At 34.7% G+C, this 18,345-nt stretch overlaps 2 protein-coding genes across 6 annotated transcripts; one reads left to right on the top strand and one right to left on the bottom strand.

Annotated features, from left to right (window-relative positions):
• Positions 1-1,651: 1,651 nt before the first annotated feature.
• Positions 1,652-2,442, bottom strand: LOC128171449 (uncharacterized). The gene has a single exon (XM_052837239.1). The coding sequence runs from the start codon at positions 2,020-2,022 to the stop codon at positions 1,672-1,674; it is 351 nt and encodes a 116-aa protein (XP_052693199.1). The 5' UTR covers positions 2,023-2,442; the 3' UTR covers positions 1,652-1,671.
• A 2,505-nt stretch (positions 2,443-4,947) lies between these two features.
• On the top strand, positions 4,948-17,259 carry LOC128157614 (uncharacterized). 5 transcript variants are annotated; one of them, XM_052820208.1, is made up of 7 exons: positions 4,948-5,352; positions 5,529-5,743; positions 5,929-6,073; positions 6,290-6,484; positions 6,727-6,808; positions 10,594-10,752; positions 16,001-17,259. In XM_052820208.1, exons 1-7 carry the CDS (start codon positions 5,304-5,306, stop codon positions 16,257-16,259), a joined length of 1,104 nt encoding a protein of 367 aa, XP_052676168.1. In that variant the 5' UTR covers positions 4,948-5,303; the 3' UTR covers positions 16,260-17,259. The 5 variants fall into 5 exon arrangements, with proteins under 5 accessions (XP_052676168.1, XP_052676183.1, XP_052676173.1 ...); XM_052820223.1 differs by having other exon boundaries at positions 4,949-5,352; positions 6,401-6,580; XM_052820213.1 differs by having other exon boundaries at positions 4,950-5,352; positions 10,606-10,752.
• The last annotated feature ends 1,086 nt before the right edge of the window (positions 17,260-18,345 follow it).

Raw genomic sequence — 18,345 nt, 5'->3', positions numbered from 1 at the left:
GCATAACCTGATGAGACTTCGCTATCCCGGGTTGCAGAACAATGAACTTGATCAGGAAGATGAAGCGGGCAACTACATCCCCGGGGCATGGAGAAACGACCGAGTTTTGCAAGATGTGGAAGCAGTTGGCAGAGGCAACTTGCCAAATCGGGAGGGCAAGAAAATCCAAACCTACAAATGTACCTGAAACATTACTACAACAGCGAGGTTGGAAGCCTGCCGTAACAGCAAAATATGATATAGTGATATTGATAATGCATGCATGTAGATGTCGATTTCTTCATATAAGGATGTAATTTGTACAGCAATAAAATAAACTTTTAATTTACTAAACAGTACAATGAGTAATAATTATCATTCATAACTCGTTTCTTTTTACAACACACTTTATTAAACTTAATAAAACGTTACTTGCATGTCCCTTATGAAAAAATGTACATGTTAACTTTACGTGACATGTAAACTTTATTTTTTACTAGTTACGTTATGTTTATTCTTGAAAAGTTAACAATTTTGTTCATTAATGTTAAATTTAATTTATAAACAAAATTGAATTTCTGCTGTTGGGACTTCATCCATCACTCATTCAGAGCACGGGCGGCGGCGGCCAAAACGTCTGAAGACTGGGACTGCTGCTGGCTGGTAGAAACTCCTTTCGGTGTCTGGGGAGCATGTTTGCGACTTGTCCCGGGCCAGCTGACAGGATACATCTAGTGGTACATCTGGGATTGGGGTTGCATCTGTGTTGGGTCCTGTGGCCATTGTGTGGGCATTGACGCTGGCCTGACCGGAACCAACTTTGGGGTCGCGGGTCTTAGAGACTGTTGCAGGGGCTGCGATTCAACGTGCTGCTGCTGCTCACTCTCCGCCCAGTCTTGGTACTATTGACGAGAGCGACGCCTCCTTCGTGAAGTCCCGCCAGAGGTGTCGAGTGAGGGGTTGGAGGGCTTGCAACATCCAGTCCACCCAGGCCTGCTTCTCGTTGCTGCCGTGGCTCATTGCTGCGTCCACCTTTGCCGTCAGGACGACCGTCTGCCTGTCACTTTTCTCGATAATGGCTGTATCCAAGTCCTTATTCTTCCTCTGCGTCTTCCTTGTTGGTGCCTGTGTAATTGAGGCGGGTTCACTATCCTCATCCTCCTCATCAACTGGAATTTGTCCGAGCTGGGAACCCTGTGGCCGGTGCACGATGTGTCTTCTCAGGAAGCGTAAGTTTCTTTTCACCCACTTTTGCCTGGCTGTAAGGTTACATCTTTTCTGGCCACTCTTCTTTTTCTGGACCTTGTCCAGGATGGTCCGCTGTGATCTGTACCAGAGCCGGATATCTGCCACTGATAAGAAACAAATGTCATAAAAAGTATATATTAAGAAATCAAGATATCGAACAATCAATCAATCAGATTAATACTGGTATAATAAGCGACGGTTTTGAGTTCGGTAGAATTAATTGACTATCATGATAACAATTTATTAAGTATCGGTTGTTATAGATTATAAAATCGGTAAAATTACTTCTCAATTGATGAATATTGCCATTTTATGGGTATGAACCGATAAAATTGCCTCTTGATAAAAATCCCACTTATATGGTGAATCAAAATAATACAAATGAAATTTTTATTAATTTATTTTCATTCATACACCAGTCAAGTTCATGGTTCCTGCCTTTTCCTAAAGTAGGCGATCCTTCTTCTTTGAGTTTTTAAAGTCACTCCGACTTTTATCATAAAAGCATGGATTTTCCTCATAAAACTCTGCCAGCTCTTGTTCCTGCTCGGGAGTCAATTCCATGGATTTCTGTTTGATGATGGAATCCTCCATTTCCTCCTCCTCACTGGACCCATAAGGCTCTGAATGCTCAGCAGGCTGGTCTAGCGGTTTGTCCCTCTCGTCCCCCTCGTCGGTAGGCTCCAGCGGATCATCAACAGGCTTAGGGCTCGGCTGCTGCGGCAGATCTTGGGTCTCCTCCTTGGCCTTCTTTCGACGGTTCGCCATTTTGCCTTTAGCTGCTGTTTTTGTCATTTTTATGGTGGCATCTTCCCTCGCATTCAAAAATGTCTAACAAAAACCATCGAATACGGGCCGTATATATATACCCGCTCTGACTCGTACGAGCATTAATACAATGGAACGCATGATCGGACTAGCACCGTCCGTCCAATCGCATTGGCGCACGTTCAATCGTCCGATCACTTCGTCTCCCGCGCGATCCTATTCCATTATCTTACAACACTCGCTTTCATTGTACAACAGTCGCATATAGACGCAAAATATATCGCAAGATTTCATGCGTTTACATCGCACAACGCTCGCTTATATTGTGCGAGTTTCGTACGAGTACTTTTTTCATATGCGATTATTTTGGCAACAGTTTGCGAACCTTATCTAATTTTTTTGGTTGCACAAATATTTGGTCGCTTCAGCTCGTGCGCCAATTGTGAAAGGGGCTTAAAGCATGCGCACCTGTTCACTCGTCCATGAATAAAAGGGGCTGTTTGGTTAGGCTATTGTGTATGGCACTATTGGAATCATAAATGAGATAGATGCTTTTGTATTACAGCACAGTTGGATATCTCAATGGGTCAATGCTTCTTTGAGGTTCAGTAGGGGGAAGTTTTTTTAAGTAAGATAAATAACTCGATAGTGTTGAATAGTTAAGAGAAAACATCCCCTTGTCGGGCCTTCGGCCCTCGGAGGGGATGTTTTCTCTAAACTATTCAACACTATCGAGTTATTTATCCATTACATAATGCGTCGTCAATATACCTGAATGTTGAGTTGAAGGCCACAGCGAGTGATTTTTTTTTCACGTACAAGATTTTTAATAAATTCTGCTGCTTCATTAGAATACAAAAATAGGTCTGCTAACAATGGGGACAACAGATTGTTGGAAGACTTGATTTCCAAAAACTACATAGATGTTGTCTATCAGAAACTCAAGCATCTTTTTAATGTCAACTTCAGAGTACTTGTGTGTAGAATCAAAATGGTTTTTAACAAAATAATTTTTTTAGATTTCAATGACAAGGTAAGCATTTTTACGACTTCCATTTTTATTAAAGAAATAACTGTCGATAATATCAAAGAAATCAGTTGAATTACAATTGGGATCTTTTAAAGAAATTTTCTTTAATTTCACAATTCCGTTTCAATTTCTTGTTGGAATATAATTTTACAGCAATTGCTAAATGCGAGCAACAGTTTATTTCCAGTTTTTATCCATAGATTTAAAAAAATCTATAATTCTTGTTTTCATTTTCATATACATTTTTTTTAAACAGAAATACTATAAAGTATATATGACCGTCTATGATATGATTTTATTGATTTGTATTGTTTTTTAATTTATACCAAAGTTTTAGCTCTTAAACTAAGGTATCCTGCTCGCAGCTTAAAAGATGTTTTCTATCTTTAAATACAAAAAAAAAAACATATAAATAATTGGAAGCCGATATTGGTTACATTTTTGTAAAATCATTTCTCAAAAATAATTCCTCATCGATCCATCAAAAAAATGCGTTGGTGTGTCGAGCCACGTTAAAAATTCCTCTAACTAATGTACTTTCAATTTGGAAATTTTACATAATACAACCCGATAAGAATATGTTAGCCTCCTTAAAAAGGACTGAAAAATTGTTTTTTAAGGTACCATTAAATCAATATGGATATAACTTCTTTACAAATCTATAGATTTAAAAAATGATTCACACAAATTGACGACCACACTGTTTATAAACTTACACTTGATATTTTATAAAAACTGTCATGTTTCACCAAAAGCCACGTGATCAACAAAAGTTACGTAATTAACGCCCTGTCTCCCCTATAGCGACATATAAGCTTCATATTAAATGAGTGCGGATATTTATATAAAGGACAAAGTCTAAATTAGAAGTCCGTTTTATTGGCAATTTTGATGCGGAAGAATTTTGTAGTGTTGACGGTATCATGAACGTGTAGTAGACAGATTGGTTTGCTGTTTTTCATCAAAATAGATCATGTAGATATAACCCAACGTTTTATTGATGTAGATATAAGTAAAAATTTTTGCAAAAAGAAAGCACACAAAAATTAGGTACAAAGAAGATTTAGCTTTCAAAGATAAAAATAATCCTGCCGGTTATCAGTATTCATATTATTTCCAAAATCTTTTGATAAAATTGAAGGCCAACACGGTCACAGTATTTCTACATGCTGTTGTTGTCTCCATACACCCTATATATTTTCTTTATTTCAGTTGTGATTTTAATATTGACTAGCAGTATTGCCGTTTCAGTTGTGTTTTAATACGGAATAATAAGTAAGTATTTCAAAGTTTTAAAAATGTCAATTTTTTAAAACTTTTTTTAAATCAAAACTGGCATATAAAATAAATACAAAGCTCTAATTAAATGTTTAAATTTGAAACAAAGAAAACGATCAAAAAAAAATTCACGAGTAAAAAGCTTCACTAAGTGTTTATAAATCCTATTGATACATGTATGTCTATCTCTATGAATAGCGTTAACACATGGTTAAAAAACGTTTTTCTTGGGAAACGTCCGGATCTGGTTTTTCACAATCATCCAATGGTTTTAAGATTTCCTGAAAATATCGACTTTTTCCCTCATTTTTATGAAAATAAACAATTAAAAAAACAACGTAAAATCAACAATTAAAGATAAATTCCCTGCGATGAAGTTGTTTTTCTCCTCTTTCATCAATATTCATGACAAAGTATTAAATTCCTGATTACAATCTATACTTATTTTTATTTTAGAATGAATTATTTTGCAATACTTTTTGGAAAGTATTATCTCATACCACTTAACTTTTGATCAATTAACGAATTTCATGTTACAAAACAATACGTGTTATCTTTATAGCGTGTATAATTTCAGACTTCCATCAGAAGTAAATTTCAATTGAAATTTAAGTTAAACACAGTGCATAAAAAGATACATTGACTTGATAGATTACAGAAGATATCGTCAATTTAAATACAATTCACAAGGATACTAAGCGTTTGCAATTTGATGTTACATGTAAAATAACTCAGAACTTTCAAGTACGTGCTTGATAATATTATAAGATGAGGAAATAAATGATGACACTTCTATAATCCAAATAGAAACTCGCAATTAACTGGATATACCTAAATATAATCTGATTTTCGGCCTTGTGTATTTCTGTATCATGCTTTTCCTTTAATATATTTATCATATCCTTTGATTTAAACAAGCGTAATGCGTTAAAAACGGGAAATATTTTGACGACCGCATACTAAATGTTTGACAGATTTGTTTTGAACATACACAAGATTTATGGAATCGACAATTCTTATTCTTGTGATGATTTTTTGGAAGCATTCGGGTAAGTTATTGTATGAGCATTTAGAAAATTGTGTAATTTTAACCGTCTTTTAAAGAAATCGATATGGAGCATGCTACAGATTTTGACGTCTTTACGATACATTTAAACTACTAGTAATGATAAAGTATAGTTATAACTATATATTGTTCGTTTTTTTAAAATTGTATTTTTAACAGCCGGTGAATTCTACGACCCTTATCTAAAGATACTTGACGACTGTAATGAACGATACATTGCCACTACCCGTAACAAAGAAAATCGTTATTTGCCAAACAGTAACGAAGCTTGGACTGTTTTAGTCTCAGAAACGCAATGTTCTTCTGGACTGTCTATCCGTATAAATCAACTTTCTATCTACACAACCAATGATAGTTGCACCGACTATCTGAAGGTAAGCGGCTACATGCAACACATTAAAGCCATCTTTGTATAATGTATCATGAAAATCAGTTTTTAATTATTGTATGCTTCATTTGAAGTATTGAAATTCAAGATATTTCCATGTTTTGAGCCTTGGAGATGTGCAAAAATACCATGACATATTACCTTCACTTATCCAAATTTATTTTTCTTTAGATAGAAGAAATCGGTTCATCCCGTGTTTTGTTTCACAGCTGTGATGGAAAACAGAATTATATAGAAACAGCGGGAAACGGAGTCAGAATATCATTTATATCAGACGATATGCACGAAGGATCAGGATTTCAACTAAGCGTTAAAAGTCAGTAATTTATTAGATAATAACAATAATACATGTAATACTAATAATAATGTCCTCCAAAAATTTATAAAAAAAATAAAAAACATTACTTGAAAGTGTTCGTTTCAAAAATGGAATTCAGACAGACGTTAAAATTATTAATTTTCTGTATACCAGAAATAAAAAAAACTCTGGAGGGTGCATGTACTTCATGTAAATTTTCTTCAACATTTTTAGAAAACTGCAGTCGAAACATACCTATATGCTCCTCAAATTTATCTTCGTTAAAACCTTTTAATGAAAGAGAGTCAAAATCGACAAAGGAATCTCACGAACATCTTTCAGCAGGTGTTTTGTCTACACAATATTTGACATCTTTTAATGAAAGAGAGTCAAAATCGAGAAAGGAATCTCAAGAACGTCTTTCACCAGGTGTTTTGTCTACACAATATTTGACAGCGACAGTTATATCATCGATACACCAAAGTACTGTTGATGTACCTTTCAAAGAAAACACTTATCTTACAGGTTTTCAGTTTTCATATCATCTCTAATATCTTAAAGTTAATAAACTAAAATTGAATGCCAACGCAGTGAAAGTATAATTTTTCTATACACGCTTTTTGTTATCCCTATACAACTCGCTATATCCTGATATATTCTTTTTATTTCAGTTGTGATTTTGACTACCTTTTTAGCTGGTATTATATGCACATCAGTTTTCGTTGCAATAGTTATATTGATAAGAAATAACAGGTAAGTATGTTTAAAATAAATTATAACATAAAATATTATATCTTTAAAAATAGCACACCAAAACAAAACGTTTTTTTTTCTACTTTGAAATAGGGAGATAAAAATAAACAACCACACGTGTTAAAATGTTCAGCTTACTGTTTATAAATCTTATTTTTATGTATATCTATAACAGTTACAAAAATTGTGAACATGGTGAAAAACATTTTTCGTAGGAAACTTCCACCAGGCTTGTCCCAATTATTTAACGATTTCAAATTTTCTCAAAAGATCGATTTTATTTTTAGGAAAATGAAAATGAAAAAATAAAATTAAATGAAAATAAGTCTGACTAAAACTAACCCTTATAATCACAAAGAAGCATAAGAGACCGGCTAAAGTCAGAATGAATTTAACTACAGCAGAAATGTTGTCTGAATAAGGGACTTTATTATTGAACCTAGCTTTTCTATTTACATATTTCGAGAAAGGAAGGGTGTAGTTTTTGTGTAATTTTAATCGAGAAGGTTTTAAGTGTGTATACCCTCCACTTGAATCATCCTATATATTGTTGATCGATCAAAATACGCAAGGTTGCTTATTGTATGCTTGGGTACAAAATAGCTGGTACCTTCTTTTCAGAACATCAGTATTAAAAACGATAACTTTTTCCCCAATATACATTTCCCCAACAAACTTTCACGGATGATAGACATTTGATTGAAAATGTGTTTAACTAGTTTCATTTTGTCTTCCGTCACTTCCGGTCCACACAGGAAGAGTTCAAAAAAATCAAGCTGTTTATCAGTTTCACTTTTTTCCCTTGACATTTGTAGTTAGCTCGATGAACAATAATGTACAAAAAGCAAGTATACAAGAAATATTTAATACAATTTACATTGAGCACTTCCGTTTGTCCGTTTTCTCTCCCGAGACAAAAAACATTATTTCGACGAGATCTCAAAATGGTAACGACTTGAACAACCAAACCTTGTGGGATGATAGACCTGTGTATTTGTATGTGTTAACACTATTTCGTTTTATCCGGCGTAACTTCTGGTCGTCTTAGGAAGTACACCCAATTTTGATTTTTGTTATTATTTAACATGGAACTTACATTTTAGCAGTAGAAATATAAATGGTCTTCTACTCATGGTTAAATAAATGAAAAAATTCTACTTCCGGTGAGACATCTCAAACATCTCAGGTAGCTTTCTTTTATAAAAACTTTGTACCTGCGAGATCTCAAAAACTGTGAGAGATCAAGATACTAAAACTTATATGGATGATATACATTTGTTGCACAATGTGTTTAACGGGTTTTTTTTTTGATCGCCCGTCACTTCCGGTTCTAACTCGAAGAGTTCAAGCAAAAGAAGTTTTTCCAAAAGTTTATATTTCATAACAGATTTTACCCAGTGTGATAAACAGTAACGTACCATCAGTAAATGCACAAAAATATCTACTTTAAATTTCTTTAATCACTTCCGTTTGTCAATTTCCGGTCCTGTACCAAAACCTTTTCTCTACGAGATCTCATAACTAACAAAAACTTGATTATCCAAACTTTGAGGAAAGACAGAAAAATGTATGAAGATTTGTTTACTATGTTCTGTTTCAACTGGCATAACTTTCGGTTGTCACAGAAAGTACTAAAAAAATGACTTTTTGTATTTTTTTGTTTTGTTTTCTTGGAAATAATCACTGGAAAAATTCTTTACATGATATATAACATTCATTTTCTTTTTATACGAGAGAAATGCATTTTTTTGACATATTAATACATGAGAAACGGAAGACCTTTTTGTTGCTATAGCAACAAGAGTCTGGTTATCTCTATTATCCATGCATGAATATTTTGTTACGTGTGTATCATATTTCAAAAATACAAAAGAACATCGTAGTTTTTACCAATCATTTTAGCTCACCTGAGCTGAAAGCTCAAGTGAGCTATTCTGATCACATTTTGTCTGTCGTCCGTCTGTCCGTAAACTTTTCACATTTTCAACATCTTCTCAAGAACTACTGGGCCAATTTCAACCAAACTTAGCACAAATCATCCTTGGGCAATTGGGATTCAAAGTTGTGAAAATTAAGGGTCACACCCGTCAAGGGGAGATAATACGAAATTAATGAAAAATTTCTAGAATTTTTCAAAAATCTTCTTCTCAAGAACCATAAAGCCAGGAAAGCTGAAACTTGTGTGGAAGCATACTCAGGTAGTGTAGAATCAAAGTTGTGAAATTCAAGACCCCCGGGGGTAGGGTGGGGCCACAAAGGGGGTCGAAGTTTTACATAGGAATATATAGAGTAAATCTTTAAAAATCTCCTTCTCAAAAACTAATTATCCGGGAAAGCTGAAACTTGAGTGGAAGCATTTTCAGGTAGTGTAGATTCCAAGTTGTAAAAATCATGACCCCGGGAGTAAGGTGGGGACACAATTAGGGGGGGGGGGTCGAAGTTTTACATAGGAATATATAGAGTAAATCTTTAAAAATCTTCTTCTCAGAAACTAATCAGCCAGGAAAGCTGAAACTTGTGTGGAAGCATCATCAGGTATAGTGTAGATTCAAAGTTGTGAAAATCATGATCCCAGGCCTGGGGGTAGGGTGGGCCACAATGGGGGGGGGGGTCGAAGTTTTACATAGGAATATATACAGTAAATATTTAAAAATCTTCTTCTCAGAAACTAATCAGACAGGAAAGCTGAAACTTGTGTGGAAGTATTCTCAGGTAGTGTAGATTCAAAGTTGTGAAAATCATGATCCAAGGCCTGGGGGTAGGGTGGGGCACAATTGGGGGTCGAAGTTTAACATAGAAATATATAGAGTAAATCTTTAAAAATCTTCTTCCCAGAAACTAATCAGCCAGGATAGCTGAAACTTGTGTGGAAGCATCCTCAGGTAGTGTAGATTCAAAGTTGTGAAAATCATGATCCAAGCCTGGGGGTAGGGTGGGGCACAATGGGGGGTCGAAGTTTTACATAGGAATATATACAGTAAATATTTAAAAATCTTCTTCTCAGAAACTAATCAGCCAGGAAAGCTGAAACTTGTGTGGAAGTATCCTCAGGTAGTGTAGATTCAAAGTTGTGAAAATCATGATCCCAGGCCTGGGGGAAGGGTGGGGCACAATGGGGGGTCGAAGTTTAACATAGGAATATATACAGTAAATATTTAAAAATCTTCTTCTCAGAAACTAATCAGCCAGGAAAGCTGAAACTTGTGTGGAAGTATCCTCAGGTAGTGTAGATTCAAAGTTGTGAAAATCATGATCCCTTGGGGTAGGGTGAGGCCAAATTGGGGGGGGGGGTGTTAAAGTTTTACATAGGAATATATAGAGTAAATCTTTAAAAATCTTCTTCTCAGAAACTAATCAGCCAAATGATTTATAATTGTTAAGACTTTGACTCGAGGACAATTATTCGATCTCACAAGAAGGTTCAGAGTTTTATGTAGCTTTATATCCCATATATAAACAATTATTAAGGATCTTTTTGAGAACTGCAATACTCATCATGTGATATGACTATAAAATCATCCTGTTAGAAAAGGGACTAATGATTATAAACATAAGAATATAAAGGGGGAAAAATGGATTTTATTTATACAGGATCTACATGTATTATTGTACATTGTCCAGATTGTATGTATTATGACTCCATTAAGCTGTTTTATCATACCTATTGTTCCTCAGGTGAGCGATGTGGCCCATGGGCCTCTTGTTTTATAATTAATGTTAAACATATTTTGCGATCTTAAATTCTTTGATTTTATAATGTCACCACAAAAATCAAAGATAAACAGTTTTTGTTTCAGAAATAAAAAAAATAAAGCGGCAAACCCCTCCATTCGAATGCCTCGAACATCTCTGTATGCAGCAATAGAAAATTTAAACGAACGCAAAGGCTCCGAGACAAACAACTGTATAACCCAATTTGCAGAAACTGCAGTAATAGAAGAAAGGTGGGACTCAAATTGCTGAGAATATTTTATGCATTAATATGATACTAATTAGAAATGCACAAATATGATACTTAAAGAGGCATGGTTACGACTTTGGTCAAAAATTATGTTTTCGATTTTATTATTTACAATGCTTCAGTAGGGCATTTTAATAGGCAAACGAAATTTGAGTGTCCATTGTTGAGTTATAAGCGAGTTACAAAGCTTAAAATGCTTTGCTAGTAAACAAAGCGTTTGTTTATATGTTAAACGTTGATGTGAAAATTCCAGTAGTAGGCCCTAAAATTAATGTTCTAAAAGTTAATATCTGTTTATAATAAATGCTTAAAATGAATAAAGAGATAGACAATAAGCTCGTTTTTTTTCAACTGGTACATGTATATTGAACCGATATAAACAAAAACAGGGCACGAGCCTTCGTTACATGACAAAGAATTGTGACTCTGTATCGTGCTTATAACTGTACGAATGACTCTCAAATTTTGTTCGATCATTAGAAATTCATTTCTAAAGCATTCTGAATAAAAAACAGAACAAAAACATTTGACCAAAATCGTGACCATGTCTTTTTAACTTCACAAGACTCATTTCAAATGGGGCATATATGATTTGTGCCACTTAGAAATATACTGAACAACAAAAGAAAGGTATAGCATAAATAATTTGTTGTCAATTTATTTAAAATCAAAGGATCAGAACAGTGTTTGATTAAGATAACAATGCACCAATGTTCAACAATATTCTTTTGTAAAAAAACACTTTTAGAAACAAACAGGCTTAAAACACTCTTCTGATCTACCCTGGGGACAAAATGGAATTTCACAAGTTAGTACCGTGTGTGGCCACCACCTGCATTCAATACTGCGACACATCTTCTACACGTAAAGGATACATATCGTTGAATTACATGCCCCAGGAAATTATTCCATCCCTCCTCTAGTGCTTTTGCCAGTTGCAAGGCTGGGGTCTGCGCATCCTTACTCTCCTACCTAACTCGTCCCAAACGTGTTCGATTGGCGAGATATCCGGAGATTCTGAGGGCCAGTCTAGCATGTCAACGTTGTTCTGGTTTGGGAATTCTCTTGTTGCTCGAGCCGTGTGAGCTGTTGCGTTGTTCTGTTGGAATGTTAGACCAGTGCCATTGGTGCGCAGATATGGCAGTACAACAGAGAAGAGAATTTCATCTCTATATCTTTGGGTGTTGCTAAAACGCGGAACGGAAAACGGAACGGAAAGCGGAACGGAACGGAAAATATCATATCACGTTCATCGCTTTAAAAGGATATAGACTGGCAAGGCACGATTGACTTTGTATCATTTATTCATATCTAATGAATGATTATCAACATGTGGCTGTTCTATTGGTTTTCTTATAAGTGTCTATCAAATATACATGTAGCATTATATTCAGTTGGCGTTAGTTGAGTACGAAAGGGAAAAAACCCCAAATGTTTACGAATTGTGAAATATTAACATGGTTAAACGAGTAAATTAGCTGTAACTTTTTACTTATTTTCCTAGTATTGTATTGCTGGCATATCAGCGTTACGTAGGCACTTGGTGAAAGCGTTTACAGTGTTTTATGAGTATTTTTGTATTTCAAATATGATGTATATACCTACATCAACATTGAATTTCTATACGATCTTAAATCATACAGGCGATAGAGTTTCATTAGGATGAGAAAAAAAACCCCGTACGAGTGACGACATTCAAAATAAAAATACATTAAAATACCCGGTACTTAGTGAAACTAGTATTTTTAGCAATGCGATTTTGTTTACGTTTGCATTACTGCAGCTATATACACATCATCCGAATAGAGAGCACTAGAAGTTGCCTGGTTTGATTTTCCGATTATAAATTTGGACTATAGTCTGTTGATCCGAAAATATTCATGCAGCACATTTGGACGATTTAAAAAAAATACACATACCTATAAAAGATTGAATTGAAATTGATGAAACGAGAAATATCCCAGAAAACTTAATTGACACATTATCATTTTTAATCGGAAAAATTAACAGGATCGAGAACAGATTTCTTACGGAGATTTATAATGGGAAATGTTGACACCTTTTCTTCATTTGGAAGTCACTCAGCAGACCTTGCACAATTTTTCAACGTTATCATCTGGGTCTGTTGAAATGCAAAACCCAGTAGACTTCTTTATTTTTAGCCGTGTATTGAAACCAGCTGATGAGCTAGAGAGGATCGACGTTTTAAAAAAGGAATAATGAGAATTGTTCATGCTTCTGAAAGGAAATGCTTGAACTCTGAGGTATAGAGTTATTCAGCAAAATGTGAATCGAGGATATTTTGGGACAGAATATAGTGGTCAATGCATGTACTCTTAATTCTTAGGAAATAATATTATTCTTGAATAAATAATCCAGTATTGCTAATCTTTAAAAATAATATCAAAAACTACCTGGTTTTATATGGCTTTAGTATGATTAACAAATCTATCAAGTAAATAACATTAGATAAGATTATCCGTTTTCCGTTCCGCGTTTTAGCAACACCATATATCTTTATGATGTTAAGGTACCATTCACTACAACAAGTCTTGTTCGGTTTCCACCACAAATTCCTCTAAACCATTACACTGCCACCACCAAATCTGTCTACTTCTATCACACAGCAACCAGCAAAACGCTCTCCACGTCTCCTTCAGACACGAGTTCTTCCATCGGCAAACTTCAAACTAAAACGATACTCGTCACTAAAGAGAACTCTGGACCCTTCTTTCACCCGAAAGCGCAAATGGTGCCGCGCCCAGTTCCGTCGGGAGGTCTTGTGTCGATCTGTCAGCTCTGTTTCTTTGACGGTCTACGGGCTTTCAAACCGCAACGCTTCAGTCTGTTTAAAACCGTCTGAGAGCTAATCATCCGCCCATAAGCATTTTGAGCTGAATCTACCGCCGTTAAAAATCTGTTTCTCAGATGAAGCAACCGGATTCGTCGGTCCTCCCTAGGGGTGATTACTCTAGGTCTTCTACCGCGGGGCCGGTCATCGGTAGATCCAGTGGTCTGGAAACGTCTCCAAAGAAGGCTGGTCGTCTTCTGAGACGTTCCGACTGTGGCTGCTACAGCGTTTCGGTACATGCCTGCATGAAGCATCCAAACGCAGCGTTCACAGTTTTCTTTAGACAATCGGGGCATTTCAAAATTCGCATTTAATGAACTAAATTTTTGATTTTTTTTGGTTCAGACAGCAAACAATTTCTTCGCGAAGAATTTTGGGGATACACGTGGTCAAATTGTGTGTAACACGGGCTTCTAACCATTGTACTCACTGTCAGTAAAAGGGCGTTACGATCGAATAATCAGGATTTTTTCATCCCAATAGAATGTAGTTTAACTCTGTTATATAGGACATTTATTGTCAAAACTTCTGTTCGAACGAAAGTAAAACAAAATTGTACACTTACATATATACCTTTCTTTTTTGTTCAGTATACAATAAAAGAACATTTTAGAAATGTGGATAAACTTTCATACAAGTACATGTATTATCAAAATGTCAATTCACAAATTCACTGTAAATAATACACTTAGAAATTCAATGCAAATAATATATTTACACAATCTGTGTATAATACTCGTATTTTAACTTGTTTCCGAAAAAAAACCCACAATAACAACACCTTCACTCACCTCTCAATGAATTCACTTCGTATTTTGGATTTGATAGGTTCAATAGGTATTTCAATCTTTCCTTACATTCTCCTATAGATAATTTGCTCTCTTTCATATGCATGATAAGTTTGGTGATACAGATGATACGGGCCTAAATTGGCCCCTTAAAATGAACATCATCATATTACTGTTATTCTATATATATATATATATATATATATATATATATATATATATATATATATATATATATATATATATATATATATATATATATATATATATATATGATTGTGTGCGTGTGTTTTACATAATGTTCATTTTGATTCAACTGCCTACAATTTAGTAAAACGACATCGTAAAGACAACCTTTTCCTGCCATTTTTGCATTTTTTTAGCATAAAACAGCTTGTTTTCAAGCAGTTTTTCTTACAGAAAACATAGAGCGCATGCATGAACAAACAAAATATTTTAATTAGAAATGTATCTAGCTAGCCAAGGCTAATAAGTAACATAAATTTTTCTTCTTCAAGCATCCGCTTTATATATCCCATTCCCCCTCTTTATATCCTATTCATAAAAAGATAAGAAAAATATCAATTTTTGACTGATTTTAATTGAATTATAGAAATAAATCAATTCGATCAAATAACAAATATATCAAATATTAAACAACAAAAATATTTTTTTTTCCTGCCAGGAAAGTAATGCCTCCTTGTGAATATCAATCTATCACGTGATATCGACAGCTAAATTTAGCCTATCATACCAAAACTTGTGAAGGGTCAACATCTTCATAATTGTGATAGTTTCACAAAGGAAAGGATATTTTCAGTAAAGCATAAATTTGTCCGATATACGATTACAAACAAAAGAAAAAAAAACAAGCCTGTGAGTAGATATAAATACTGCCTTTAAAAAAATGACGTAGACCTGTGTTTTCCCCCTATGTGCTATTTATAGATCCTATAAGTGTTAATGCAGAAGTAAGGTTATCGTGAATGACAAACGTATTTTACTCATTATACATGTATGTATTTCAAATTAACAACTGTTAAGCACATTAAAAATCAAGTTGGATATTTAATTAGGCAAACAATAACGACTGCCTAGTTCTCCGCTGACATGCGCAATGAGGTCGGTTTGCTCTTCCTTTATCAATATTCATGAAAAGGTATATTTTCCTGGCAGGAAAATAAACAATTATTAATCTATATCTTTGTAACGAGATGGAATTCACCATTGTAATTTACAGATTAAGGATAACTTTTATAAGTAGACAAACACATGCGTTTTCACTGTCATTCAAAATTGATGTAAATTATAGCGTGTATAGCTTTAAGGTCACTACATCTATTAATTTGACTACTTTTGAATACCTTCCAGTTATTATTTTGTACTTAAGAGAATCTTTCATTTTTTATAGTGCAGGTTCTTTATTGTCAGGTTATAAAAACGTAAAACTCAAACGAACCACTGCGAATTTTACTTATTATCAATTCCCTACTCATGCTCCTTCTTCCTTTGCAGGAGGGGGTGGTGAGTGGGTGGAATAAATACGCACCATTTTCTCTACAAGTATTTCAATTTTAACTTTGTATTTTCAGATGCATATATGCTGTTCCTGGAAATAAAAATGATGTGACAAATACTGGAAGATTCCAAATTTCAGAATGTGAAGCTGAGAAAGTACAGGTTTCTTTGGCTGTGAATGAAAAATGTCTTGATACAAACCATTCCGGATTCCTGCAACAAGATGATAACGAGGTCAACCCATATCGTGATAACCCAAACTACGATATCTTATATAGACCCCGATCACCTCTGTATGAAAAGCAATGTAATATTTATAATACACATTTATGAAGCTTCTTAAAACAAAACATGTTCCATCATATTAATACAAAAATTAAGTGAAGAAAAATATAAAGAAATGTTAGGGTTGCACTTTAGAAGTATTTACAAGTGTGTTTGATGTATGTTTAAATGCATTTTAAGTATAAAAATGCCTTCTTCTTGTTAGCTCACCTGAACCGAAGGTTCAAGTTAGCTTTTCTGATCACCCGTTGTCCGTCGTCCGTCCGTCCGTCTGTCTGTCTGTCTGTCCGTCCGTCTGTAAACTTTTCACATTTTCAACTTCTTCTCAAAAACCACTGGGCCAAATTTAACCAAATTTGGTACAAAGCATCCTTATGGAAAGGGGGTTATAAATTGTTAAAATAAAGGGCACAGCCCTTTTCAAAAGGGAGATAATTGCGAAACAGTAAGTTTAGGGTGCATGTCTTTAAAAATCTTCTTCTCAAGAACCACGGCACCAGAAATGCCAATATTTACACAAAAGCTTGTATATATAGTGAAGATTCTAAATTGTAAAAATCGTGACCCTCGGACCAAAACTGGGGCCCCAGGCGGGGTTCAAAGTTTAATATAGAAATACATAGGAAAATGTTTAAAAAATCTTCTTCTCAAGAACCACTGCACCAGAAATGCCAATATTTACACAAAAGCTTTTATATATAGTGAAGATTCTAAATTGTAAAAATGGTGACCCTCGGACCAAAACTGGGGCCCCAGGCGGGGTTCAAAGTTTAACATAGAACAACATATGGAAAATGTTTAAAAAATGTTCTTCTCAAGAAACACTGCACCAGAAATGCCAATATTTACACAAAAACTTGTATATATAGTGAAGATTCTAAATTGTAAAAATCGTGACCCTCGGACCAAAACTGGGGCCCCAGGCGGGGTTCAAAGTTTAACATAGAAATACATAGGAAATTTTTTTTAAAATCTTCTTCTCAAGAACCACTGCACCAGAAATGCCAATATTTACACAAAAGCTTGTATACATAGTGAAAATTCTAAATTGTAAAAATGGTGACCCTTGGACCAAAACTGGGGCCCCAGGCGGGGTTCAAATTTTAACATAGAAATACATAGGAAAATGTTTAAAAATCTTCTTCTCAAGAACCACTGCACCAGAAATGCCAATATTTACACAAAAGCTTTTATATATAGTGAAGATTCTAAATTGTAAAAATGGTGACCCTCGGACCAAAACTGGGGCCCCAGGCGGGGTTCAAAGTTTAACATAGAAATACCTTAGGAAAATGTTTAAAAAATCTTTTTCTCAAGAACCACTGCACCAGAAATGCCAATATTTACACAAAAGCTTGTATGTATAATGAAGATTCTAAATTGTAGAAATCGTGACCCTCGGACCAAGACTGGGGCCCCAGGAGGGGTTCAAAGTTTAACATAGAACTACATATGAAAAATGTTTAAAAATTTTCTTCTCAAGAACCACTTCACCAAAAATGCCAATACATACACAAAAGGTTGTATACATATTGAAGATTGTAAAAATCGTGACCCCCGAACAAAAAGTGGGGCCCCAGTAGGGGTTTAGATTTTAACATATGTAGGAAAATGTTTTAAAATCTTCTTCTCAAGAACTATAGTGCAACTGTTTGGGATATTACTATGCATACATGTACATCCTTAAATAATGTAGATTCAAAAAATTGTAACTCCCGGACAATTGATGGGTACCAAGAGGGGTTCAAAATTTAAACATTTTAAAAAACATAAAGGAAAAGTTTAAAAATTTTCTTCTCAAGAACTACAATGTTTTAGTTTGTGGAATTTCTATGCATGCATCCTTCGATTATGTAGATTCCTAATTGGTAAAATCGTGACCCCCGGACCAATACTGGGGCCCCAAGATGGGGTCAAAATTTATTAAAGAAATATAAAGGTAACATGTTAAAAAATCTTCTTCTCGAGAACTACAATGCTTCAATTTGTGAGATTACTATCATGCATACAACCTTGGATAATGAAGGTTTGACAGTTTTAAAATAGTGACCCCTGGACTAATACTAGAGACCCAAGATGGGTTTAAAGTTAAATCTAGAAGTACCGGTATATATGGAAAATGTTTAAAAATCTT

The sequence above is a fragment of the Crassostrea angulata genome, chromosome 1, assembly GCF_025612915.1.
Source record: "Crassostrea angulata isolate pt1a10 chromosome 1, ASM2561291v2, whole genome shotgun sequence".
NCBI lineage: Eukaryota > Metazoa > Mollusca > Bivalvia > Ostreida > Ostreidae > Magallana > Magallana angulata.
This window is presented reverse-complemented; position numbering and strand designations above follow the sequence as displayed.

What these genes read in the sequence shown, in the direction of transcription:
- LOC128157614 (XM_052820206.1), top strand. Translation starts at nt 5,304, where the DNA reads ATGGAATCGACAATTCTTATTCTTGTGATGATTTTTTGGAAGCATTCG. An exon ending in AGAAAACACTTATCTTACAG is followed by an intron (nt 6,581 to 6,726) that starts GTTTTCAGTTTT and finishes TTTTTATTTCAG; the next exon opens with TTGTGATTTTGACTACCTTT. An exon ending in ATATTGATAAGAAATAACAG is followed by an intron (nt 6,809 to 10,593) that starts GTAAGTATGTTT and finishes AAAGATAAACAG; the next exon opens with TTTTTGTTTCAGAAATAAAA.
- LOC128171449 (XM_052837239.1), bottom strand. Translation starts at nt 2,022, where the DNA reads ATGACAAAAACAGCAGCTAAAGGCAAAATGGCGAACCGTCGAAAGAAG.